General features: G+C 38.0%; 1 protein-coding gene across 1 annotated transcript in view; it reads left to right on the top strand.

The window, feature by feature from the left end:
• The window catches only part of SPAG17 (sperm associated antigen 17), a 238307-nt gene that overhangs the window by 24526 nt on the left and 187372 nt on the right, over positions 1 to 26409 (top strand). Inside the window, exons 2-3 of the mRNA XM_045546928.1 lie at positions 14171 to 14311; positions 14920 to 15006. Coding sequence (XP_045402884.1) covers positions 14171 to 14311; positions 14920 to 15006 — 228 coding nt within the window. The remainder of the gene's footprint in view (positions 1 to 14170; positions 14312 to 14919; positions 15007 to 26409) is intronic.

Below are 26409 nucleotides of genomic sequence, written 5' to 3'. Positions count from 1 at the left end.
CAAAATCTGCTAACAAAGGCAGGAGAGGGTGGTGGAGAGGAAAAAGTCCATTGGTCTGTGAGTCAGGACATGCCTCTTGCTATGTGTGTTACCTTAATCAAGTTTCCATGTCATAGTTTTTTTCTCCATCTGCAAAATGAAGGAATTAGACAAAATGGCAACAAAAGAAATCTCCCAGCACTGCACCCTGTATTTTAGATCTCACTGTGTAATTCATTTCATATCTTGTATAAAAGCAGTTATATAAGACCCATGCAAGAATAATCCCTGCAGTTCCCCACCGTTAACACTTTTCCATCCAGAAAAGTGCCTGTTTAACCTTACCTTTGTCTTTAAGCCAGTTCTGTAACCATGACAAAACATTTCCTTTACTTCCATGGTAACTCAGTGTTTTTGGTACAGAAACTTGTGAAATGCATTCTAAGTGTTTAAATGAATTCTGTTTCCTGGCTTTTCCCTGTCCTCACCCCCACCATCATTACTCTTTGTGTTCTTACTGAATTTTCTGTTAAATATGGTTATAATGTATGGCCTTGGATGACAGACAATGTAACAGTTTCTCAAGAGCATGTATTGAATAGAAACCCCTCAAATTATATAATCTACAATTATAATATTTGAATTTTGCTTAAACTAATTTAGGGTGCTGAGCAAGGATAAAGATGGCTTTTTTATATTTTTTATTGTAACTGCGAAGGCAAAGCATAAAAAATGTCTGTTGTTTAACTTGTCATGTATATCTTAGGAATTTGGGACCAGCCTAAGGAAACGCTTGTGGAAAAATAGTTTATTATAGTCATGTTTTCAACACTTGCTATGGAAATAACTGTGGATGTGTTACATTATTTTTTGTGATGAAGACACTTTTGCTCAGGATACATGCTTTAAATTGTATGTAAAGTAATGATGATCTGTTTTGCTGTGGGAAGGTTTCTGTTTAGTCCCTCCTGTGTTCAATAATTAAGAATAATCATGTCTAGAGACCAAAGCTTTTGGTCATGTGGAGAAGAATTTTTGTTCACATAAAGTCCATATGGCAAATGGACCTCCGGTTTTACCCTCAGTGGTACCATCTTCAAAGCAGCTAAGGAAATCAGTTCATGCTCCATGGCATATACCAATAAATACAGTCCCTTTTACCTATGCAACAGTGGCTGCATAGAAAGTTTGCTCTCAGCTTTTTTGGCAGCATCCTTTCCTTTGTATTTTCTGCTTATTGGCATCATAAGCATCTGTAATTACTCTCATTTTATAGAAGCTTGTGTTCCAGAAAAAACAAGGGGGTTGAAAGCTTTCTCTCTATTTTGAATTTTAGCTACCAGAAAGTCTTTAAAATCATCTAACTTCGTGTATTCAGTGAGAGTTTCAGTCAAATGAACAGCATCTATTAATAGAAACAAAGCAATTGTGTTTGATGTAGTGTTTTAAATTAATACAATAAGAAAGATTGTTCACTTTTGCTTGAACTGTAAAAAGTAGAAGTTTGACCAGGGCTTCATGAGGTAATTAAATTCAATTGAGGGACATTATTTTCTTCCATGTTAAACTACTGTCCTATTTACTACTTGCAGTGTATAGAAAGGGAGGAGTGGGTTAGTGAAAAAAAAGTACAATACAGCATTCCTGACACTCAGGCACTTAAAGTCTGAGCAAACATAAGCACTAAAAAGTGTGACCTAAAAGTGTGATCCCTGGACCAGAAGCATCATCATCACCTGGGAACTTATAAGAGATGCAAATTCTCAGGCCCCATGCTAGATTTACTGAATCAGAAACTTGGATTGAAGCCCAGCGATTTGTACTTTAACAAGCATGATGCTGGCACACACTAAAATTTAACATACACTAAGTGGTAACCACAAAGTAAGTACTACAATACTAGTATAGTACTGACAGTAAGTTTTTATAGGCAAGCAGAGGACACTGTTGGGCCGGGATGTTTAGAGAAAGAGTCACAGATGAAGCAAAAATTTCACCTGGAAGGAGAGCATTCTGAATAAAAGAACCAGGCTGAGCAAGGCAGAAAGCTGAGAAAACACATGACATGTTTGAGATACATCGATTAACCACTAACTAGACACTTCATTAGGTGCTTTGCACATACTCTCGTGGTTAATCCTCACACCACCACCCAAAATAGTATTCCATTTACATGAAGAAATTCAGGCTCAAGAATTTACATAGAGCAATTTGCTTGACAGCTGTGAGAGTTTAGAAAAGTAATGGGGGGATATGGTGTTAAACATGTTAGGAAGAGAACATAAAGGGCTTTGAATTCCCATCTTTGGAGTTGGGGCTCTATCTTATCCTATTAGAGCCTAAGAGTTAGGCAATTAAAATACTTTCTGTGAAGGAACAAATGGTAAAATTGATGCCTTAGAAAAATTAATAGTTGGAGATGAGAGAAGCTGGAAGCTTGAACAGACCCTATAGGGATGTTTTCAATACTTTCGATTCAAGGTAGTTATAGGTTAAAATAAGAGAATAGTGATGAGAATAAAAAGGAAGACAGATTCAGAAAACCCCAGGAAGAAAGCAACTGGGATTGCATACCCCAGAGGAGAATGAAAGGGGATTTGATGTTGTGATGACTGGGAGAAATGGAAAACTTCGGCATCTAGAAAAAGAAAAACTGACAGATTTAGTAGAAGGAACTTAGATAGTTTTTATTGTTTGTGATGGGGGAGGTTTTGTTTGTTTTGCTATGTTGTCAAGGTATGAAGAGAAATGAAGAGCTCAGTTTTAGACATGTTAGTCTGAGATAATGGTAAAATATCAAAGTAGAAATGTTTAGCAGTAAGTGGAAAATACAGACTATAAATCACAGTCCAAGGATGGAGACATAGACTTGCGAACTGTCAGAAGAGAGGCAATAGAGGACACTGGGGCAGTAACTAGAATATCTAATAGTGTGTGCCAAGAAAACAGAGGTGGAGAACCGAGTTCTGTGAGGTACCTAAAAGTTCCTTGTTTATGGGATAGAAGAAGTGAAAGAGCCTAATGGTCACAGAAGGAACAGCCAAAGGAGTAAAGACAGAATGAAGAGAGGGTGTTTTCATGGAAGTCAGTTGAGGGAGAAGGGCACAGATTGGTGATTCAAGTCCCCCGCCTAGGGGAGAACAAGGCAAGGCAACCATATCTGGGAATGAGGACATCATCAGTGGTCTTCAAGGATGCAAGTTCAGTAGGGTGGATGGTGGTGGAGCTAGTGGTGAGAGAAGGAGATGGAAACAAGACTGTAGGGTTTAAGGACATTATGGTGTGTCAGGATGTGGGTGCTTCATATGTAGGTTATGAGTTTGTGGTAGTTTGACTATGAAGAAAAGAAGATCATAAGGGAAAATGGTTAGTGGAGAGACTGGGATTAGGTGACGATGGCTATGTATGTGTGAAGTAGGATAGAGAGAAAAGAGGAAAGGGCTGGAAACTGGACTGGAAGTGATGGAAGAATTGAAAGAACTAAATTATAGAAGAGGTCATTTGCTTTAGTACAAAAAAGAAGGGGTCAGAATCTCTTCCTCTGCCCCAGAAAAAGGGGCACATTATTGAGACTGGTGAAAGGTGTATTGATATGAAAATATGAAGAGGGGAGGAAACCTCAGCAGGACAGCCGTGCTCTTCTCAGGAGGTGGAGATGAGGCCACTGTGTAGATAGAAAGTGGACAAGCAGGAGACATGGACAAAGAATCCCTTCCACTAATTCTTCAAATAACATCTGCTCGTGAGGCTTTCTCTAAGACACAGGGAGCAATAGTGTCTAGTATAATACGTATCACCTCACATTATAATTGTTCTTACATCCATCTCCCCCAATATCCTGTGGGCCTTTTGAGTGCATAGACTTCTTTCCAGTACTTTTTTTAATGTAGAAAAGTACAAAGGGTACTATAACAAGCATGTTTATACCCTCACAAAAAAAAAAATTCTTTCCCGTTTTTTGAAATAAACACTGTAAAAAAATGGAAGAACATTTTGTCCTCACCCCTATACTTTATTCCATTCTTTTTTCTTCCTTTCCAAAAGTAAACACTAACACGAATATGGTGCCTATCCTCTCAGCCTATGTATCTATTTATCTACATCCATGAACAATTTATAGCATTGCGTACTGTATGATTTCACTAGTAATTAATACTTACTGTGCGGGTGCCTGTGTTGCATGCACTGCCCTAAAATTGGAGGATGCAGAGATGAATGAGATGGAGCACAAATGGCTCCATATTGTACTAACCAATTCTGCAATTTGTCTTTTTTTCCTTCAGTGCTATGTTTTGAGGTGTAAGATGTTAAGATAATACAGATTTAGTTCATTTCTTTTAATTGCTCTTATTTATCTTTGTATCCTCCATTTCTAGGGTAGCACATGCAACATAGGTACCCACATAGTAAATATTAGTCATTAGTGAAGAAATTAGGGTGATCAATATGGTAATAGGAATGGACACTTTCTACAGTGCTTTATAGTTATGAAATACTTTTACATATAGTATCTTTTCATCTTTATTTGTGTATTTTCCTCCCCAGGCTGATGCTGTTTAAGGGTGTGATTATGCCTTATGCCTATTGCATTCTATTCTCAATGTCCATTTCAGTGTTTCTAACTCCTCGGTAAATATTAGTTGAATGAATGAATGACTTTCTGCTTTAAATATTATTATTTTACTAAGATTCGGGTTGGAAGTACTTAAATGTTTTTCCAAGCCCATGTGGTTGGAATCAAGACTAACAATCAGGTTTTCTAATACTAAATCCAGTGCTCTTTTTATTACACCATTGAAAGAGCTATTGTAAGGACTCTATTAGGGAATCCAGAGAAGAGGAATAATTATAATGAATTACTGCCCTGATGTATCCAATAAATAGACTCCATGTACCTGTGTAATTGGAGAAAATTAAGAACCATAACTAGATCTAGGGCTTGAAATTTATCATAATCACTGACTGGGGATATTTTGTCACATGGCACTTAAATGGGGTTTGTATTATAAAGGATATATGTGAGTTATGACAGTGTGTAAGATCGCCTGAGTGAAGGAATCAGAAGCAGTTTCACTCAAATAGAATTGCTCTTGCTAAGGTCACTGGTGACCTTCTAATTGCCTTTGACTACACCCACCACTTCTCCCCTGGCTTCAGCGACACCTTCCCTCCCAGCTCTCCTCCGCCTCTCCTTCTTGTCTGCCTCCCAAGAAACCCTTCCCTGAGAAAGTGACAGTTGTGTGGACCTCTAAAGAAAGTTACAAATATTCTAGGAAGAAGGATCTCAGGAACTGCCTCCCCCGCTCTGATCTGCCCTCCCACTAGGATTGATTGATCTTGATCAATACGTTCACACTGCACTCATCCATGTGGGGTCTTACTCCACTTTCTTCACTCAGAGACAAGTCTCCTCTGCCTCTTACTTCTCTTGCACGGCCCCTGTTCTGAACAGCTGGAGAACCCGGGATCACTGCATAGCACCAGCGCTGGAGAGCAGCACATACTAACTCCCTCGACAAAAGCCACTCAGGGCCACTGCTGTGGTTAAATGGTCTTTACCAGGAAAAAGTCTCTTTAGAAATTTATTTTGAGATACAAGCATTGTTCACTTACTTTCACACTCCTATCTTAGTCATTTTTGTGTATCCTTTACAGTTTGTTACACCATACACATTCAATCATACTAATTTAATAAATGCTTGTCAAGCTGAACTGCTACTCATTTTTGTTGCATTAGGGCAGGGCACAGATTCCCTTGCTCAAGGTACATTCTCATAGTTTTTCTGGCACACCCCCAGGAAAATGTTGGAGAGGCTCCATCATTCCCAACTAGCTTGATGCAAAACTCAGCTCTCTAGAAGATCTAGCACTGCCCTCAGGTCATCTTTCTATGACCCTTCTTTCTCACACCATAATTTGGAGACCATATTTTTAGATCTAAAAATCAGAACACAAAATTAGAGAAAGAATTCTTGTCCTGCTTTCAGATTTTAGAGACATTTATGGGGGATGTAATTTGGTTGCCACAATATTGTCATTTCTTGGACATTTTATTGATTTGGAGGGAGAATAGGATAGAGTTTATAATCAGGACAGTCTTGTACCCTTGTGTTAGTCAGAAGTAGCCTTAGGTATTTTGTACTCCCTCAAGATGGAAGCAAAAATTAAACTCAGTGGCCTTGCAGTAAACAAATGATAAGTGAAGACTCTTGCATTACCTGCAAGAAAATGAGTCGTCCATGAAACTGAATTAACCAAGCAACAGCGCTATGGCATGGATAGCTCATTAGAAAGAGTATTGGTTGATTATTTTGTTTCCTCTGGATAGACCCAGTGCCAAGGCAAAACAAATTCATGGAATATACCAAAATGCTTAGTGGATAAATGACATTTACATGAGAGGAAGGAAATTGGAAAAGCAAAGGAAAGGACTACAATAGAGTAAGTAATGAGCTAATATTGAGTCTTGAAAATATATCTTAATTTTTAATATGGAAGATAGTGACACAACATTGAAGTGACTCAAGGAAGGTAAAAGAAGGTTATGAGTCTGAGGACGGAGTTGATGAAAGGTTGTAGCTTTTAATGTATGATGATGAAAAGAGATCTCCTTTTGGATGATGTGTCCCTGATTCCAATTTTACATTTGTGGAGCAATTAGCAAGACTCCTCTTGGCTTTTCTTGGTATCCTCCTTTAAAAGAATGTCTCTGATATGTAATATTTGTTTGAAAACCCAAAGAAGCTTGTTTCCTTTTGAGGTTTGCTTTACTTTTTATGTTCTGAAGTTCATTTTGAACCTCAGATTTTGCTCCAAGCAATAAAACTAGTTGGATTGTACTAACATAATGGAGCCGTAATTTTAGCCAACTGTTGGGGGTGGGGAGATAGTTAAGGTGTGTAGTGGTTCTGTGGTTTCTCTGTGGAGTAGAATTCCCTGCAAAGCTTTTCCATGTGGTGTTTTAATAGCTGTCTTAAAACTCTCTGATGCATGGAGCAAAACTGAATTAGGTTCATGTGCTAGATTGGTGGGATGGGCCAAGGACTCTGTGAAAAAACGAAAGAAAAACAATCAAACGGCCTAAGCCAGAGGCTAAACCAGCCAAAGAAGATCCCCAGGACATATCCAAATTCAAAATTATAACAGCAGTCATCTTTTTTAACCCATGTTTGCAGAACTTTCTATGGAAAATTAGAATATTTACCTTGAATATATTAATATTTAACTTTTATATGGTGCTTGACAATTTACAAAATGATAATGGGTGTATTTGTTCATCAGAGCCCTGCAACAATCTTTTAAAGGCTGTATTATTAAATCCATTTTATTAAATGAGAAAACTGAGTCACAAAGAGAAGCCCAAGGTCATTTGGTTAAGAAACTACAGAGGCAGAATTTCACACCACCTCAGAGCTCTGCTTCTTTACACCAAAACTTCAATAATTTTAATTAGTGATCATATTTAATATTTATGAAGACAAGGAAAACCAGACAGTGTGTGCATACACAGTAAAGCTGTTTCTAGACTACTGTGTTCCCATCAGTGAATATAAGATACATGCAGTGTTATCTAAACATCAAAAGAATGAGCTCCTTCTCTAACTCAGATGCTCACTGATGCAGAGGCATGATTCCTTCCCAAGTGCTGAGTGTGGCTGATAAAATGCCACATACTCAGTTGGCCTTCCCATACTAAGCATGTATAAAAATTCTCTTTAGTATGTGGTTTTGGCTGCTGAATTCAAGAAACATTTATTGAATGCTACTATATGCCAGGCACATGGGTGAAATAGGAAGTTGTCTAGGTGGTAGGATTTTAAAGGAATCTGTTGCACTGGCCCAGCCCACTGCCTAAAATACCACCATTAGCAGGGCATCCTTCAAGTTAGTCCAGGAGCCACTGGGATTTCTTTGTAAAAATGCAGAGATCTTAGAGAGAAGAAATACGTTAAAATGGTCCTAGTCACTAAAGCCTTGGGGTATATTTATTTCCTTAATTAACAAATCAACTCTTAAGACCCTGATTTGAACAGGAAGTAATGTGGGTAGCTTTTATTCTACCCAGGAGAAAGGGGTGGTAGATTCTGGAAAGGTCTATAAAGGAACCTATGGAGCCAGAAGCAGTAGGCCAAGGATCCCATCTTATCTGGAGAGAAAGGTGCACTAAGGCTCTCTGTCAAAAATAAACTTCAGTTGCTTTTGTTTTTGTATTAAAAACTAGCATTCTCAGGGGGATGGGCGGGACACGGACAATGTATATAACCTGAGCTTTTGTACCCCCATGAAGAGCTGAAATTAAAAAAAAAAACAAAAAACTAGCATTCATGTTTTAGGCCTGGATCCACAGAATTAACCAGACTAATAGCTGCAATTCAACCAGCCAACACCTGATTTCATTTTCATATATTTTTAAGCAAAAAGCAGATACACATCTCTAATGAAAAGTAGGCAGGTGTTGCTCTCTTCCCCCAGCCACTTCAGAGGTCATTATTTCCATAGTCAGCCAGTATATAAAATCTAAAGCTCAGTGTCTTCTCATTTGACTCTAATAAATGTTTTTGTTTGTTTTTCATAGTTGGTGATGGGTTAATGTCTCTGATAGACTTCCACAGGATGCAAAATGACTTTAAGTTGCCTCCTTCCACACTCTCTCATAACTCCGAAAAATTATATACCCTTAGAATTTTAAACATAGTATGATAATAATTTTGGTCCTCTCTTCCAAGGACCTGAAATACTTTAGAAACATGTCAGGCAAACAAATTTATTATTATCAAAGATAAAATTTATTTTACAAACTGAATGTCATTCAAATTAATATTTGCCTTTTCATGATGCAACTGTTGATATTCTGTTTGATTTCTTTTTTTGGCTTACCCATAAGCTCTTCACACTTGAAGTAGCATGTTTGGATTAATCATGTTTGCTCTAATGACTAGCAAGAGCAGAAGCCCCCTCAAATAATATCCTTGATGATGGCTAGGATTATTGTTAGGTACTATGCTCAGAAGGGATATCTATAGGTTTTCTCATTTACTCTTCATAACAAGAGGTAGGTACTGTCATTATCTTCATTTATGCCTCATGAGGCACAGAGAAGTAAAGTAAGTTGACCAAGGATACACAGCTGGTCCATTGAGATTCAAATGCAGGCAGTCTGTCTACTGAGCCCAGGCTCTCAGTCACCATGCAACAATGACCTGCCTTTCTCCAGGAGGCCACCACAATGTGAGGGAACCTAGTCACCTGTGGGCAGGGCATTCTTGGGGACTTCCAGGGCAATGGTCCCAGTGTGCAGGTGCCTGAGTGGGAAGTAGAGAAATGGTGAGGAAAAAACGAGAGCCCTGGAGTTACTTTGTCACCTGCTTTTCATAGAACCCATTTTGAAGGATAGTACTTAAGGCTGGGTCACACCTGAAGCAACATCAGCAGACAATTATCAAATCATACAGTGTACTGCTACAGAGTGTGTATTTGGGGAAGGGTGGGATTTGTGTGCAGTAGATGGAGGGGATCTGCTTTGCCTTTCTCAATATTTTCTAAGAGACAGCCTTGGCCTTCACAATCAAAGTCATCTCCAGGTCAGTCTTAGACATGCAGATCTTCCTGGGATAGAAGGTGCAGTATGCTGGTAAATGCTTAATAACCTGTTCTCCAGGTGGAAAGCCCTGATTTGTAGTGCTTGCCACTGCCATAGTTTGAATACTCCCACCATGGCGTATTTCAAGTTATTAAGACAACCTCACTCAACAGAGCTGAGAATGGTGGTGGGCAATCAGCTCCAACACACCCCTGGAGGAGGTCAAAAGATGGGGGTGGCTCAGGCAGTGGTGGTGCTGCAGGAGGCAGGTGCCAGGGTGACAGCCCCATCCCAGGTACTGGACCATGACAACTCATATCATATGCTACTTCACTCTGTCTCCCTTCACTCCTCACCCTATCCTGACGTTCTTCTGACATAAATCAAGCTCATAAGATAGCAGAGGAATGGCTGCAAGGCCTAATTTCCTAAACCATTGTTACTGACCCCTGGTATGAATCATGTTAGATCAGCTATAGTGGGTTCTCCTCCTAAAGGACTTCAGGGGTATGGACTGTATACCCTGCAGTTTACTGATATGCTACATTCTAGCACTTCATAGTTGAAGGGTCAAAATCCTTTCAGTGACCAAGTATTCTCTGTTGCCTTAAAATATCAGTCAATGTATATTTATGTATCCCATGCACCACCAGGCACGACAAGGTACAAAAGCATATAAACATCATTTCTGATCTAAGGAGTTTACAATCTAATTGAGAAAACGTGACAGCCACATGAAAGAATTCCTAAATAAGGATTACTTTAACAGTATTCTGATAAGTCAAACTATAGCATTATGAGGGATATATAATTAGAGAAGAGTCTATAACAATAAGTACTTATTTAGCAAAGACAGTAAAGAGAGATGAGTAAGTGCATATCCTGGTTGTTTATATTGTTCTTGTTTAACATATAACAATGTGTATCCATTTTTAACCAATATTTTCAACTTACTTTATAGTTAGAATCCATTTTTAACAAATATGATTGTAACAGCCAGTTTTATGTAATAAAAATACTTCTTCTGCTGGCCAAAAGCCCACACTAACACTCCGTTGCTGATGGAGATCCAAGACTCCTTTTGAAGGAAAAATCTGGTATGAGAAAGACATTCACAAATCCCTGTCCATTTGGCAGTAAATTTACTTAACAAAAAGGTTATCCTTTCAACAGAGTATTGACATAAAGTACAGGTTTGCATATCTGTACAGTGTTAAATAGCTCTTAATAAAACCTGACTTTTTAAATGTTGCACTGATTTTACTTGAGGCTTTTATACATCTTCTCCTGATAAAAGTGCTGACCACTACTGGTTCATAGAGCTTGTCAGGCCCTGATCAGTTCCGAGTAGAGGACTGTGGGAATTTCATTTTAGGTCTTTCAGGGCCACAGGCCCCCTAACACCCTAGCAGAGGCAGCAGAAGAGAGCATGTATGTCCTGCCTTTGTCTTTCCCCACATCAGCCAATTATTTATGCTAATAAAAAGAAATAATCACAATCTGATCATCCAAAAGCTACTTGTCACTTGTCTTTGAAAGGGTTTTTGTAATCATATTAGAATATATAATGCTTAAATAAAATTTGAAGAATTTGCAATATATGAAATAAAAATAGTTGTAAAACTACCCTGTGTCTCTGGGACAGTAGGCTTATGTGAGACAGCCAGGTTCTCTGCATTTAGATGAATACTCACTTGCCTCAGATTAGTATGTAAGTGTCTGGGATAAGACAACCTCCTGCCAGGCTTCAAATTAGGTGAGACTGGTAAAGTAAATAAAAGGTAATAGATTGTGTCCATATATGACTTCATTCCGTCCTTTGAATGACTTTATCAGTAACTACTTGGGGGCAAGATTCTGCAATAATCATGTACAATATATGCCTCTGGGTCATAGAGAGCTGACTTTATTTCCTAAGGTATGTGAGGTGTGATAGACCAAAACCCTCTTCCTTCACCATTGGATACATCCAGTGTAGTTTTTCCAAAATAATTGATGTTTTCTTTCTCTCAGTTCATGCTACTAATTATACCCAAACTTTTTGAACTATCTTAAACAAATTTACCCACAGGTAGGAACACTGCTGGACCCATGGTTAATTGAGTTGCCCACATTATACTTTCATTTCTCCCCATGGTCAATGCTTGTTTTCTCTATACTAAATTTCTCTTGCTTTCCTGTGAACTTCAACTTAAGGACTTCGTTTAACTGCATGTTGGGGTGGGATATGGGTGAAGTAGTGTTTTTAATAGTATTTTGCTGAATCTAATTTGTGTCTGATTTTTCCTAAAGCAATTTTCTGTTTCTAAAACTGCTTCCAGTTGGTAGAAATTTGGAATCTATGGTTACCCTGGAATACTAAGAGAAAGATTCAGAAATTATATTTGCAGAGCGTCACTTATTTATTCTTTCTAATTAGACACAGGGAAATAACTTGCTCTTCATTGAATACTGTGCATTTCCTAGCATCCCGCTGCCCCCTGCTGCAGCCCACGGTGAGTGCATCCTTTCCGCGGACATCCTCGGTTTGGATTGTTACTATCGCGACGGTCCATTTCATGCTTACTCAGGTTCTGGCTATGTGATTAGACACTAAACCATAACTCTAACAAAGTCCTCCATGAGTTCTATTTTGCCAAATAGATCCAATTTCTTGAGCAGGCTTTTGGTGAATGAGAGAGTAGACTTGGGAAATTGTACCCAAGCTGGACTCTTAAGACCTCTTCAAGTGGAGGATGTGGCCTGGATCCCCAGCTCTTGTAGGGAGAGCACTGGACAAATCTGGAACTGGTGTAGCCCAGGTGAACTGTCTCCGGGTGACCTTGGGGATATACGATATTAAGATACTGAGACACCAGATACTAATGGGCAGGTAGGTGATGGACTACAATGCCCTCTTTCTCAATTGTCCCCAAAAGAACTGAGGCAGACTTTTCTTGTCACTGTTAGCTTTCAAATATTGCAAGGAAACTTTCAGTGGGAAGTGGGATAAAGAGGTAGATATAGTCATATATATAGTCATTAAAATCTTCAGTGTTGGGAAGTGTAACTGCTAGGAACTTCAAGGTATTGCCCGTCCAGGAACCATGTGTACTTTATTGTGAGAATGTAAGAGAATTTCACCCTTTAATGATGACTGCAGTTGAATCTTTGACTGAGGGTACAGACAGGAGTAAAGGGAAGGTATCTAATGCGGGAAAGGTCATTTTGTAATAATGAAATTTTTTCCTAAAGAATACATTAACAGAAAAAAAGAATGTTTCAAACTCATTGTAACAGAAGAAACCACATAAAGTCACACCTACCTGTATGCACACACACACACTTTGTAAGTAAAATCTACATTTATTTTGTTTTTTGGTTTTACATGTGTTTTTTGTCTTGGTAATAGCATTGAAAGTTGGGTGGATCTTGCTAGGTAGTTAGTAAATATCCTGGAGGAAAATAAGACGTTAGGACAATCGCTATTTGATGGTAAGAAATAATTTGCACTAAGGTCTCTTCTCCCTCCTATACTTTAGTTCTGTCATCAACCTGATTATAAACTGAACAGAAACCAGAGGAATCACATAAAATTATGCATTTCATTAAATTTGTGTGACCGTCTCAAATCTTCTTAGATATTGTTTTGTCATCCACTAAGAGAGAGTTTTACTGTATTTGAATGAGACCTCTAGAGAGGAGATAGAGGGAAGCTTAGATAATGCCCTGCCCAAGCTGTTTCATACATGGGGAAACTAAGGCCCAGAGAGGTCACATGTCTGGAGTGCCCTCCCTTACTGTCATCTCTCTTTTCTAACATCTTTATCGTGTTTATCTGTTCCTTCTCCCTGTATGATTGCTAGTGTTCAGAGACACAAGTCCCGATTGCATGTGTAGTCTCTTCCTGGTGGGTAATTCGATGAGCTCCACTCCTAATCTCTCAATAGAAATTATAATTACCATAAACAGAGTAAAATAAATTAATGATTGCAATTATTGTCTTCAGTAACTTATTTCTTTAAATTATTTGATGCAAACTTTCTCATCCAAGTGTAATACTTTAGCCTATTTCTTGAGAGTGAAAAGGACCCATTTGTGAATTAGTAATGGGATTCTTGTGTTACATTAAGAGGAAAAGATGTGGTCCAGTTCTCATTTGGCAACTCATCCAGTGTTACCCAAAATTTAGCAAATATTTTTTCAGCTCCTTCTATATTCCTAGCGCTATTTGGAGTCTTAGGATGTACCAGGGGGGAAAAACATAAAGATTCGTCCTTTTGAGACTACATGTTAATGTACATTTGTGACATAGGAATGAACTATTGCTTTCCAACACCAGATTACTCTTGGACAGCATTCTAGTGAAAGTGTCATTTTTTCAAATTGTCTTCCTTAAAATAAAAAGCTTAGTTTCTCAAGAAAATTGTTTTTTGGTCAAGTTGCATGAACTTTGGCACAATACTGCCGCCTTGCGGCTACTTCGATCAGAGGACACATACACTGCAAGGTCAGCCCTGTCTTTGAGGGAATGTTTGTAGGAAAGTTATCCTGTTTTTCAGTGGAAGTGCCAGACACAAAATTACCTAGCCAGGAATATTTGCAATCTAATTCCTTCTGATTTTATGATAGAACGATTGGAAGGCCTCCATCGCTTTTGTGGTTGGGAACCAGATTGAGGATGATCTTCTCATTCGCGCCCTCACTCTCGCCGTCCAGCTCCCTCAGCGAAAGCTCTTCAGTATGGTATCGTGGCAAGACATTCTTCAGCAGGTACCTGTCCCTTCCCACCTCCAAGGCCCTTAAAGATTTTTTACGTAAAATAATAGAATATAATTATAAAATAAATAAAACTGATATATTCTTGGACTGTTTTGTAAATTTTGGTGGATTATCTTAAGTAAATATTTAGCTAGAATAAGTTTAAATTATTTAATCTGGAAGAATTCATTTTTGTTCATTATTATTGCCCATTCAACATTGATTCATTTGGCAAAGATTTCTGAGGCCATGCCAGGCACCATGCTAGGTCCTATGAGGAATTATTTAGTAAAAGCCTGAATGATAATAAAAGACTAGACTTTTTAAGATTCCAGGGAAGTACATGACTAACTGGAAAATGAAGGCTACAGGGAATCATAGCTGGCAGGGGTCAGAGGGGAGTGATAGTGTATAAAAGATCTGTTGGATGACACATACCCATACCATTACTAACAGCTGACAGAAGTGACTATAAATATTTTACCTAATTGTTGGGTATCTATTTCTTCCTAGCTTCCCCAACCCCTCAAGTCACCCAGATATTTGAAAATTACATATATCTAAGTATTTGTCAAGTAAGCCTTTCTTTTTTGTTGTAAGTAAATGTAATTTTCTTACAGATCAATGAAATAAATGCAATAGTTGGAGCTGCCTCATCTAAAAAAGCAAAAAAACCTGGAGGTGTTAATGTTCCCTTATTTTATGAGGTAAGTGAAAGTGTTTATCAAAGAGATTTTTGTAATTTTTAGAAAAGAGAATTGTAGTAATAATGTGATAGGCATTTTTTTATTTATCCTCTAAAAGTAAATTCCTGCTCCTCACTGGAGATATTTGTTCCTGATGGTGGACACAACTAAAGCTGCCTCCTTTTCTGATAAAAGTCCCCATTAGGAATAAAATTGTCCCAGATTATTTATACCATCACTGCATCCAACTGAAAAATATAAATCAGAAACTTTTATATACAAAAGTGTTGGGTCATACTTTTCCATGGTAATTGCTGAGTATGTGATGGTATTAAAGAAAGTCATATTATTTGTGTATTACAAAGTGTTAATTTTAACAAAGAAACACTGTAGAAATACCCCCACAAAGTGTTTCTTATATAAAACAGAGGCACAGCTGGAATAATTTTTCATCAGTTTGTGAACTTTGTGCACATTGTACATCCCACTTTAATCAATATGAAAATAGCAATACTCTTCAGATTAATGGTCCATTCCATTTCTAGCAGCTGCTTAGTATAAAAGTCTGGCTAGGCTGCCCAAGCAGGCTTTTATGCAAAGGACTTAGGACTCACACTCAGTACGAGGAGATTTCGTCTCACCCTGCCTTTTTAATATCTAACTTACAGCTTTCAAGAAACTATAAAAATCCAGTGATTAATTAGAATATTACTTAGAATTTGTCAGGCACTGTTTTATGGCTCTGGAGACCTAAAACTTAAAGAGGTTTGGATCTTTCTAAGACGAACTTGTTTGCACTTTATTTCAGTGATGGCTAATAAAGTTTTTATGTGTCTCAGGTCTTAGGTGATTACATAACGGTCTCTCTAGTATTCCCTGCATACTATCTGAACAAGTTTCATTGGATTTATTCACAATAGACAATACTGTGATTTTTATAGCATTAACTCTTGCTGCACTGTTCTCACTGTCATGGCAAACTTATCTGTGCATTTGGAGTGAAATAACATACCCTATCTCTTTTGTTATGATATTCTGAATGTGTGCTCCAGTTGAAACATTATATGATACCTGGATTTAAAATATTGAAATTTTTCTTCTGAAGTAGCCATAGAAATCCATGTCCAATTCTCGGGCCTGGGATCAATTAGCCCCATGAAGGAGTCTTTCTTCTTCAAAGATGCTCAGTAAAAATCAGAGATGATAACAGGCCAATTTTAACATCTAATCCGGACAGGCATATGACTTGGATGTGGGATAGCACAATGTTATGAATCCAGAGTGAAGTCAGAGAGCCATTCCTCTCCAATATGTGCTGTGACTCTTAGTTGCATATTCTTCCCTCAGCGGAGGTCCATTTCACATCTGGCTCTGCCACATTCTTCCGGTGGAGCATTTGGGCATTAAGCCTCTCACACCCGCTCACATACTCTTTTCTGAATGGTTCCAGAAAAAAAGGGAAGGCGGGGTGGAGCACCACAGAGACTGAACCTTAGGTGCACCATTCATTAATGCCAATTGCTATAGCAAAAATGACAAAGAATATAAAACAAATTCCAGCTCCTGGTCAGCACCAGCCAAGGACAGGTTGCACATCTGGAGAAGAGGGACACATCTCCAATCTGAGTCCCTGTGCACTTAGGACCTGTTCAGGAACTCTGTCACCTAGTGCCTCATCCCAAGTGAACTGAAAAGCCACTGGAAATGCCTGTAGAGCTCCAAGGTAGTGAGCAGTGGCCATGGAAGAGGCCCAGAGCCAAAAATCTTCTGAGACTTCTGGACTCCTGAGGCGTGTGGACAGGCTGTTCATAAGTCTATTTCTGTTTAACGTCTTCCATGGTCTGTGGCAACTAGGACTGTTGCCACAGGAAAACTCCTCCGGAGCCTATTCAGAAAGTCTTACCTTTTCTTTCTCAAAGGACACTCTGTATATGGGAGAAGAGATGATCTAACAAAATTGCTAGTGTGACATGGTAAGTTCATAGAGATCCATTTCAGAAGGAGAACTCAAAATATAACAGCTATACATTTAAGCGCTTGTGTCAAATATTTACTTCCACTTGTCGGATACTGTCCTTGAACTTAAATCAGAGCCTAGTCATTCTTACTTTAAACACAGTTCTAACCGATTTGGCTTTCTGGTTTTCTAGCCTGCGGTTGATTAGGAGCAGCAAATTAAAGTGAGACTTCACTATAGTGCAGTTCATCCACGAGTAGTAAAATAGTGTGAGAACCACATTACATATTTCCAATAACGACTTGAAATGTCTGGGCTAGCAAAGACCACATTCCTAAGTGATTTGCTCAAGTTTTCATTTGGATGGCTTGGTGTTGTGTACACACAGCCTCATTTTGAAATTGTGTAATTTCCCCTGAAACCTTAGAATTTCATCTAGCCACAGTATTGTATATATGAGAGAGTCTTTATTTATAAACCATAGTTCTTTGAAAACCTGCTAAGATTTGCGCTAATGTAATTCCATAGAGGCATAGCTACAGCTCATTTGTTCACTCACCTTCTCTCTTTGGAAACCATGTTGTGCTCTAGCAGGAACTACTCCAAGGACCCATGTGGGAAGGAAAACAGAATATTCTCCTTTGTGTATATTCCCAGGAATTTTGGTTTTTGCTTTATTGTTATCAGTATTATTTAATGCCGAGGATGAGGATGATCCCATGCACTGTCATATCCACACCATTTCCAACATGTAGCCCTATCTGAGGATGCAGACACATATAAAAATGGATACACAAATATTGCCTGTATTATATATTAGCAAGTTTTACCAAATATTAACAAGTATTAATACATTCTTGTTCAAGCACTAGTGCCATACATTACCAGACAATGGAGAGGAAAGAGGGAATACGAGTATTATAAAGACTCTAACTTCAAGAAGCTTAAGGACTATAAAAGGAAAATGAAATGAAAAAATATGCTTATAAGCCTGGCATATAATAGACATTCAATAAATATTTGCTGAATGCGTGTAACACAATGTAGAAAATGGTCAGTGAAGTCTTTCAGGGACAAGTGAAGTGCTATGGGAATTCAAAGGAAGATAAAATGAGATTATCATTAGTTGGTGTAGTTGGCGGGGAAGGGTGGGATACAGAGAAATTTTTGTGGAGAAGGTGGCATTTGGAAGGAAAGGAAAGGGCTTGATAATTTTGATCTTTTAGATATATTATATCAATTAACCCACATCAAAATTCTAAAAGGAAATATAAAATCCCCATTTTACACATAAGAAAATGGAGGCATAGAGAAGGTAGGAAGTCTGCTAACTAGAAAATTGAAGAATTTGGATTTAACCATAGTTAAATACAGAGCATCATGTTTTTCTACTTTACCACAAAGCTCGTACTCTTCCACTGGTGTCAAAGCTGCCCACCCTTGGAAGGGTAGACCTTGACATTCAAATGTAGGCGAGGGCATTCTGCAAAAAGGGAACAGCTCAAACAAAGCCATAAAAATGGGAAAAGACTGAATGAATGTGTACTAAATGTGTAGTTATGTGCTACAATATACACTAAATAGGAAAGATAAATCCTGTACATATTTTAATTACAACTTTAAAACCCTAAAGATGGAAATGTGTAGGGGAAAGCATTTCAAATACTGGAAAAAAGTACATGCTTATGATTCATGCCTGAACTTAAATTTATGTGCTAATTATGCACAAATATTTTTCTGTGTGTGTATGCTTTGTGGCACACATATCTCTATGTGTGGCACACATATCTCTATCTGAACTGTTCATTTACAGGTATACTCAGACCTGACCAAAATTAAAAAGGAAAGTATTAATGGTCATTTAAAACCAACTGAAATGTTCTCGATGAGGGAGTTTTATGCATACCATAAATGCAAAGATTCTCCCATTTGTGATTAAATCTGATACATAGTAAGGGAACTTTATGAGATAAATGTGCAAATTTCAGATTTGACATTATGACTTTGATAAATTAGAAAGAAAAAGCTACCAGTTGGCAGGAGTTTGTTTATCCAACTTATCTGACATCAGAACCAACCATCTTAAAAGTTTTTAGATTCCATTCCACGTTTCTTTTCATGTCATGATAATAATCACCATATCTACCTGCGTGGAAATGAACCTCCATCCACAAATGGGCCATGGGTTACATGCCTGTCTGACTTATTTATAAAAGACAAATTAGGTCACTGCAAAACCGAAAAATAAAAAGCCTGCTGAAACAAAAATTGCCCATAGAGAATAAATGCCCTAGTTGATGACTCACTTACTTAAAAATGTCATCAATTCTCGGAGTTTCTATACAATAAAGAACTTGGACAATCCTAAATATTATGTGATATGGTGCAATTTTACAAATGAAAATAATTATTAATTTTTGTCTTTATTCCTGTCAGTAAAAAAATAAGAACTTACATTTTTAACAAATATATCCTAAAATAATCCTGAGTCTTTCTGTTGTAACTGGGAGAACTTTAAATGTGGAAAGATTTTTCTGATGTTAGATTTTAAAATAGTGCACCAAATGCAGTTTTAAAAGATGTAGGATACAAATGTTATATCTTTAGAACTAATTCGTTTTGCCACATTTTTAAGGCACTTTGCTAGTGCATTGGATTAGTATGCCCAGATGTAATAGTTCCATTTCTTGGTTCCTATTTCCTGGTGTATAAACATATCTCTCAGGTCTTTCCCAACATGTATTCATAATAATTCACAAATAGGAACACAGATTTAATTATAATCTAGATTGCCACCCTTCTCCAGATTCCTAATATGAAACTCATTTCTTAAACAGTGCCTTGAATTAATAGTCAATTCAACAGAATCACAAGCCTTTATTTTTGGGGGTGGCCCTTGTCAAAATGAAAAATGGAAAACTCATGCTTCAGAGATAGGAACAAATAATATGTGAAAACATTTAAGAGGTTTGAAGTTATTAAAATGGCAGATCTACTGGGAACAAAAAGAGCAGTATGTCATGGAAGAAATGAAGGAAAAAGGAGACAGGAAGCATTCTCTGGCCTTTTCAATCCTGCATTTTAAAACAAAACAAAAAAATTCTGGAAGAATTGGAAAGTAGCCAACCTAATGCCGTTATTTCAGAGAGCTTAGGGACACACCAGGAAATTACAGGCCAGTTAGTTTAACTTCACTTGTAGGGAGAGTATTAAAAACTGCTGCAGGAGATCAAGTAAAAGGATGCTTAGAAAAGCACAGCTTGATTAAGGCAAGCCTGGCCAACGTGATTTTCGGAAAGGGAAGGTCATGTCTTAGGAACTTGTTGAAATTCTTTGAAGCTATTATGGCCAGTGCAGCCTTCAAAGAATACAGCGAAACCCAGAATCTGCATATCTTTCCGTTCCACATCAGTCCTTCAGGGATGCCTACAGAACATGGCCCACATCAGGGCTTTGGCACTCCAGGTTTAGAAACCACTATCAAAATAGCAGAAAATAACCTCCGATGGAACATTTTTAAAGCTGGAACCAATTAATACAACCTGATATTTATAAATGTAAAATAATGAGACTTGGAACAAAATTTAGGAATATCAAGCTATAACAAAGAAGTACTACATTGGGACTATAAAAACAATCTAGGAGTTCTTGTGCCAAAATCTGGGCTTTGGAGCCATTTCTCACACCAAGAAGGGAAGACAAGGAGAAATAACACCACTAGAAATGGTTACAGAGTAAAGGGTTAGAAAGAGTTGCAACCCAGTGAAGTTTGTCAAGATGGAAAAAAGAACAGTCAAAGGTGTTAACAACTCTGAGCCTCCACAGTTCTGAAGGAGGCCAGAGCAGCCCAGCAGGGAAAGTCAAATTCAGGCTAGTCACTAAGGGGCAGAAGGTCAGGACTCCATTGTTTTAGGAATGGGCTCCCAGGGTACAGATATGTTTGTCTCTCAGATCAGAAACCTGGAGTTCTATTTTCAAAGGAAAGCACAACTCAAGCAAAGACATTCAAAAAAATCCAAATCATGGCCCAGCTCTCTAACACCCTGGGGCACAGGCAGCTTGCCAAGCCCACGTAGCAAGTAGTTGACAGTCCAGGAGGAGGGATGTAGACACTGGGGAGGTGTGGTGTCCGGTGCTATGGAGCCTGGGATCTAGCAGCAGGAAGCCCACACCACACAAGGATTAGGTTCCTGGCTAGGACATTCAGGTAGTGGGTAAGGCAGGAATCTAGTCAAGAATTCCTGGACTAGAACATCAGGAGAGGACCAGCCACAGAATAAAGCAAAATTCAGATAATGAAGAGTAGTCCTCACACCTTCTCCAGGTCTTGACTGGGGTGGGTCCTGGAACCTCCCTAACACTCTGTACTCTGTGCTCACTGTGATTGGAGGGGTGCTGGAGAAGGAATCAGGAAGACTGTATCATTCTATTCTTGTGCCTAAGACTGTGAATAACCCACATTTATACATGGTGTTAATAAAAGTTGCCATTTATTGAACACTGAGTTTATTCAATTCTTGTGTGCTGGGTACTTTATATATATTAGCTAATCTAATCTTCTTAATAATCTGCCAGAAATTAGTTACAAATGATGAAACTGGAGTCATACTGGCTAAATAACTTGTTGGCACAGAAATCTGTTTTTTCTACTTATATCACACAAAAGTTGAGGACAGTTAGTTTAAATTCTGGAAGTGGTTGTTGTAGTATAACATGTCTTGAATAGAAGCTACTGTTAGATGATTAGATTTAAGCTTTAAATCTCTCAGCAGTTCTACAATGTTTATTACTTTTTATTCTACTCAGGCAATGAAGGTATATCTGCAGATGATGAGGGGACCAAATAATTTTACTCAATATTTTTAAGCGACTTTGATGAGTGGCTTTTGCCCGAATGTTTAGATCAACAGGGATTTTTAATTCTGACGGTTAAGATTTATATGATTAAGATGCCTGGGTCTTTTCTGTAGGGGATGAAAGAGGGAAAAATGGGAAACCAGAGGGAAGGTAATACATATTCAACAGAGGTGAAAATGGAGAAAGAGAAAGAGACATTTCTGACATCCTAAGTTAATTAGCGAGAGCTAAATTCATCTTCAGAATACCTACTGCTAGTTTGGTGAGACAGATGCACCAAACCAAACCAGACTGCCTGGGATATCCTGGTTCTACTACTTACTAGTTGTGTCATCTTGGACACACTAGGTAACCCTGCTGTACCTCAATTTTTTTTTATAAAGTCAGCATAAGTATCCATTAAAGTTTAGCTGTTAGTATTTTTATTACTTTTTTATTTAATTTGTACTCTCAGTCATAATCAGTGCTGGAGCATGAATGTAGTAGAAACACATCTACAAGCAGGTTTTTAAAAATTCTTTTTTTAAATTTCAGAATATTACAGGGATACAAATGTTTTGGTTACATTAATTGCTTTTGTACAGGTTGAGTCAGTTATAAGGGTGTCCATCACCCAGATAGTCTGAATTGTACGCATTAAGTGTGAATTTACCCATCCCCTCCTCCCTCTTCCCACCTGCTTGATTTCCATTGATTTTTACTATCATATGTGCACAAGTGTTGATCAATTAGTTCCAATTTAGTAGTGAGTACATCTGGTGTTTGTTTTTCCATTGCCATATTTCACTTACAAGGATGGTCTCCAGTTCCATTCAGGTTGTTACAAAAGGTATTAGTTCACCATTTTTTATGGCTGAGTAGTACTTACTCCATGGTATACATATACCACATTTTATTAATCCGCTCATGTATTGATAGGCACTTGGGTTGTTTCCATATCTTTGCAATTGTGAATTGTGTTACTATAAAGACTCAAGTGCAACTGTTGTTTTTATAAAATGTCTTTTTCTCATTTGGATAAACACCCAGTAGTGGGATTGCTGGATCAAATGATAGGTGAACTTTTAGTTCTTTAAGGTATCTCCATACTACTTTTCATAGAGGTTGTACTACTTTGCAGTCCCACCAATGGTGTATAAGTGTTACTTTCTCTGCACATTCACACCAGCATCTGTTGTTTTGGGACTTTTTGATAAAAGCCATTCTCCCTGGAGTTAGGGGATATCGCATTGTGGTTTTGATTTGCATTTCCCTGATGATGAGAGATGTTGAGCATTTTTTCATGTTTGTTGTCCATTAGCCTATCTTCTTTTGAAATGCTTCTGTTCATGTCTTTTGCCCACTTTTTAATGGGGTTATTTGATGTTTTTTCACTGATTTGCTTGAGTTAGTTATAGATTCTGGTTATTAGCCCTTTATCTGATATATAGCATGCGCATATTTTCTCCCTTTCTGTAGGTTGTCTATTCACTCTACTGATTCTTTCCTTGTCTGTGCAGAGCTTTTTAATTTAATCAGGTCTCATTTACTTATTTTTATTGTTGCTGTGATTGCTTTTGGTGTATTCTTCATAAATTCTTTGCCTCAGCCAATATCTATAAGAGTTTTTCTAACCTCTTCTTCTAGAATTCTTATAGTTTCAAGCCTTAGGTTTAAGTCTGTTACCCACTATGAATTAATTTTTATGAGTGGTGAGGGATAAGGATCCTGTTTCAATCTTCTACATGTGGCTATCCAATTTTCCCAGCACCATTTATTGAATAGGGATTATTTTTCCAACTGTATATTGTTGTCTGCTCTGTCAAAGATTAGATGGCAGAATATGGATGGTTTTATATCTGGGTTCTCTGCTCTGTTCTATTGGTCTATGTATTTTTGTGCCAGTACAATGCTGTTTTGGTTACTATAGCCTTATAGTATAGCTTGAAGTCTGATAAAATGATGCCTCCAGATTTTTCCTTTTACTTAAGGTTTCTTTGGCTATTTGGGCTTCTTTTCTGGTTCCAAACAAACTGTAGAATTATTTTTTCTGATCTGCAAAAAAATGGCGTTGGTATTTTGATGGGGATTGCATTGAATCTGCAAATCACTTTGAGTAGTATGGACATTTTAACAATGTTGATTCTACCAGTCCATGAGCATGATATGTTTTTCCATTTGTTTCCATCATCTGCAGTTTCCTTCCTCAGTTATTCATTGTTCTCTTTGTAGAGATCTTTCACCTCCTTGGTTAAATATATTCCTAGGTATTTTATTTTCATTATAGCTGCTGTGGAAGGTATTGAGCCTTTGATTCTCAGCTTAACCATTGTTGGTGTATAGGAATACTACTGATTTGTGTACATTGATTTTGTAACCTGAGACTTTGCTGAATTCATTTATCAATTCCAGGAGTCTCTTGGCACAGCCTTTACTATTATATAATGACCATCTTTGTCTTTCTTTACTTTTACTGATTTGAAGTCAAGTTATCTAATATGAGAATCTTTCTTTTGGTTTCCATTAGCATAGAGTATTGTTTTCCATGCCTTCACCTTGAGTCTGGATGAGTCCTGTGAGTTAAATGTGTTTCCTGGAGACAGCATACACTTGGCTTGTGTTTTTTTATCCATTCAGCCAGCCTGTGTCTCTTGAGTGGGGAGTTTAAGCCATTCACATTTATTGAAAGAATTGATAAGTAGAGTGTATTTCTGTTCATCCTGTTGAGTAGAACATTATTGCTTTGTTTTACCTCATGAGCCATTGTGGCATCTAGTCTATGACCTTTAGTTTTTGGGTGATTTTACACTGGTGGGTGACTACTGTGCTGATCCATGTATAATGCAGTTCTGAGTACTTCATGCAGGGCAGGTCTGTTCTTAACAAATTCTCTCAGTGTTTGCTTATCTAAGAAAGTCTTTATTTCTCCCTCATATATGAAACTTAACTTTGCAGGATACAGAATTCTAGGCTGGCCATTATTCTGTTTGAGAAGACTGAGAATGGGGCTCCAATCTCTTCTGGCTTCTAAGGTCTCAGTTGAGAAGTCTGTAATTAGTCTGATGGGTTTTACTATGTATGTTACCTGATGCTTTCACCGTACACCTCATAGCAGTTTCTCTTTCATGTTTATTTTGGTCAGTCTGATGACTGTGTGTCATGGTGATTGCTTCTTTGTGATGAATCTCTCAGGAGTCCTTTGAGCTTCTTGTACCTGGATATCTAGATTTCTAGCAAGAACAAGGAAATTGTCCTCAGTTATTTCCTCAAATAGGTTTTCCAACCCTTGTGTATTTTCTTTCTTTTTTTTTTATTTCAGCTCATCATGGGGGTACAAAAGCTCAGGTTATATACATTGTCCATGTCTCGCCCATCCCCCTGAGTCAGAGCCTCAAGCATGTCCATTCTCCAGACAGTCTGCCTGACACTCACCATGTAGTCATACCTCCATCCTCTCCCTCCACCCCCCACCTCCCCGAGTCAGCACCTTCAAGCATGACCATTCCCCAGATGGTGCGCAGCGCACTCATCATGTAGGCATACACCCATCCTCTCCCCCCACCCCTGCCTCAGTCTGATATCCAGTTGGTATCATTCCCCGATGTGCATTTAGGTGATGATCAGGGAAACCAATTATCTGGTGAGTACATGTGATGCTTGTTTTTCCATTCTTTGGATACTTCACTTAATATAATTGGTTCCAGCTCTCTCCAGGAGAACCAAAGAGATGTCATATCACTGTTATTTCTTATAGCTGTGTAATACTCCATGATATACGTATACCACAGTTTACTAATCCATTCGTGAATTGATGGGCATTTGGGTTCTTTCCACATCTTTGCAATTGTGAATTGTGCTGCTATAAACATTCGGGTACAGGTGTCTTTGTCATAGAATGACTTTTGTTCCTTTGGGTAGATGCCCAATAATGGGATTGCTGGATCAAATGGTAGGTCTACTTGAATCTGTTTAAGGTATCTCCATAATGCTTTCCACAGGGGTTGCACTAGTTTGCAGTCCCACCAGCAGTGTATGAGTGTTCCTGTCTCTCCGCATCCACGCCAACATGTGTTGTTTTGGGACTTTTTGATAAAGGCCATTCTCACCGGAGTTAAGTGGTATCTCATTGTGGTTTTGATTTGCATTTCCCTGATGATTAGGGATGTTGAGCATTTTTTGATATGTTTGTTAGCCATTCTTATATCTTCTTTTGAAAAATTTCTATTCATGTTGTTTGCCCACTTTTTGATAGGGTTGTTTGATTTTTTTCTTGCTGATTTTCCTGAGTTCTAAATAGATTCTTGTTATCAGTCTTTTATCTGATGTGTAGTATGTGAAATTTTTTTCCCGTTCTATAGGTTGTCTGTTTATTCTCATGACTGTTTCTTTGACTGTGCAGAAGCATTTTAGTTTAATCAGGTCCCATTCATTTATTTTTGTTGTTGCTGTGATTGCCTTAGGGGTTTTCTTCATAAATTCTTTGCCTAGACCAATGTCTGTAAGAGTCTTTCCTACATTTTCTTCTAGAATTCTAATCGTTTCCCATTTAAGGTTTAAATCTGTTATCCACCATGATTTGATTTTTGTGAGAGGTGAAATCTGTGGGTCCTGTTTCAGTCTTCTACATGTGG

This window comes from Lemur catta, chromosome 3, assembly GCF_020740605.2.
Source record: "Lemur catta isolate mLemCat1 chromosome 3, mLemCat1.pri, whole genome shotgun sequence".
Lineage (NCBI taxonomy): Eukaryota > Metazoa > Chordata > Mammalia > Primates > Lemuridae > Lemur > Lemur catta.
Note: the sequence above shows the minus strand (reverse complement) of the source record. Positions and strands in the feature narration are given on the sequence as shown.